Source organism: Plasmopara halstedii, assembly GCF_900000015.1.
Source record: "Plasmopara halstedii genome assembly, contig: Scaffold_2386, whole genome shotgun sequence".
In the NCBI taxonomy this organism is placed as follows: domain Eukaryota; phylum Oomycota; class Peronosporomycetes; order Peronosporales; family Peronosporaceae; genus Plasmopara; species Plasmopara halstedii.
In genome coordinates, this window is record NW_020189293.1 from 897,729 (window position 1) to 899,698 (window position 1,970).

At 43.8% G+C, this 1,970-nt stretch overlaps 1 protein-coding gene across 1 annotated transcript; it reads right to left on the reverse strand.

Annotated features, from left to right (window-relative positions):
- Positions 1-1,267: 1,267 nt before the first annotated feature.
- PHALS_03630 (uncharacterized protein) lies at positions 1,268-1,540 on the reverse strand (the record flags this gene model as incomplete). Its single annotated transcript, XM_024717874.1, has 2 exons — positions 1,268-1,294; positions 1,340-1,540. 2 exons carry the CDS (start codon positions 1,538-1,540, stop codon positions 1,268-1,270), a joined length of 228 nt encoding a protein of 75 aa, XP_024583330.1.
- Between the last annotated feature and the right edge of the window lie 430 nt (positions 1,541-1,970).

The window sequence follows — 1,970 nt, forward strand, 5'->3', positions numbered from 1 at the left end:
GTCCTATGCGGAGAAGAGGTGTCAGACTCATAGTCGACCACATCCTCAACGAGGCCTCTCGGCATTGAAAGCGTGCGCGGAGCGCGACGTTTGTGCTCATCAAGCCTAGGATAGACATCCCCCGGTGTCGCGGACGCACTGTCCGACATCGCACTGTCCGACATCGCACTGCGTGCGGGGGACGAAATTAGGCTCTGCCCGTGCTCGCTGTCAGAACCAGCGAGACTTGATGATTTCCGTGTCGTGGACACAGGGCTCATTGAGCAAGAAAGTTGTTAAATTCCAATAAATTGAAATGGAGTGTCTAACGGACGCGCAAGCCTCGTTGAAGCAACAATCGATTGGAACTGTGAATGCTCTCTATCTTAATGGGGGAGGGTGAAATAGGGGTTACACGAACCTTGATAACAAGGGAGGTATGTCACACGAGATGTGCATGGTGTGACCACACCCAAACAAGAACACGGTATGGGGCTAGATAGCCAGTAGTTATGCATGTATTTGGATTTTACTATATATTCAATATATTTAGGAAAATCGAAACTTTTAAATTTGGAAAAAAATCAAAATCAGTTTGGAAAATATAACCGAAGATTCAATTAGCCTTGGAAAAGAAATAATTACTCTTGGAGTAAGTGGATTGCGATCCGCTAACACATACTTGGTGCCTGTAAAGAGCGAAAGGTCGCTGACCTAAAGTACGCTTCCTCAAGCGCTTAGCTACGGCAGCCCCGCTGTATAGAACAAGTACGAGTTCAGCGTATAGCAATCCGCTTACTCCAAGAGTAATTTTTGTCTTAACCCAGGGCTAATTAACTCTTCCGTTTAAATAAAAAACTGACTTTTTCTATATGTTTATATGCGGCAAAAGGCCGCCTGATTATAAATGTAGAGAATTTCTATAGTAAAATCTAAATACATGCATAACTACTGGCTATTAAACCACGTACCGTATTCTGGTTGCGGTCACACCATGCCCATCTCGTGTGACACACACCCCTGTTGCCAGGGTACATGTCACCCCATTACAATTTGCCTCAGGCGACGAAGTCGATGGCAGCAAAGTGACGCCCTTGGTGACAATACAGAGCAAAGATTTGCCTATTCAGGGAAGCATGGTGTAATGGTTGTAGATTGAAGCAAGGCATGGATTTACAATGGATTACTGATTTTATGGATGGAGCCATGCAAGGGATTTTTGCAGGGACTACATTTCGAATGATGTCGAAAACTGTATAACCATAAGAAAGTATTACAGCTGGTATTTCTAGAGGAATGAGGTCATGTGCTTAAGCTGGCAAAGTCAAAATCTACAATTCATTTACAGGTACCCTGTCACCTTTAATTGAGGGTTGGATGAAATCTGGCAACATTGACCGTACTTCGAAACCTCCGAAAGCATATATAACTTGCAAAATTGGCTGGCGGCGAGATGTCCCCGAAAACGCGATTTGAAAATCTTGTCTCCAGGCACGGCTTTCATAACAATCTCAGAAAATGGCCAATTTTCCCGGCACGATATTAATGGGTTGCGATTCATAGAACTACAGATAGCAGCAAACCAAAATGAATTTGTGGAGAAAATTGAAATACAAGACCACGAAGTCGAGGCTTTTTGCTTTTGGACAACGGGAGTTAGAGCACCCTTTTCCTTTTCTTTAGTATGGGTACAACACCATTACGACGACTATTACAAATTACGACAACGGATATGGCGACAAAAGCTCAAGCGATGGCCCCGACTTCTACTCGTTATACAGATATATATGATTAGAAACGACACCCCTTTTTAGGAGTCGTGTAAGCCATGTCAAGCATGTGCTGTAGGGTTTTATTCATTACACTCTAACCCCCCTCTACCCGGCCCGGGGATTGAACCCTATCGTAATACAGATAGATATGATTACCCTTTTAAGGAGTCGTGTAAGCCATGTCAAGCACGTGCTGTAGGGTTTTATTCATTACACTCT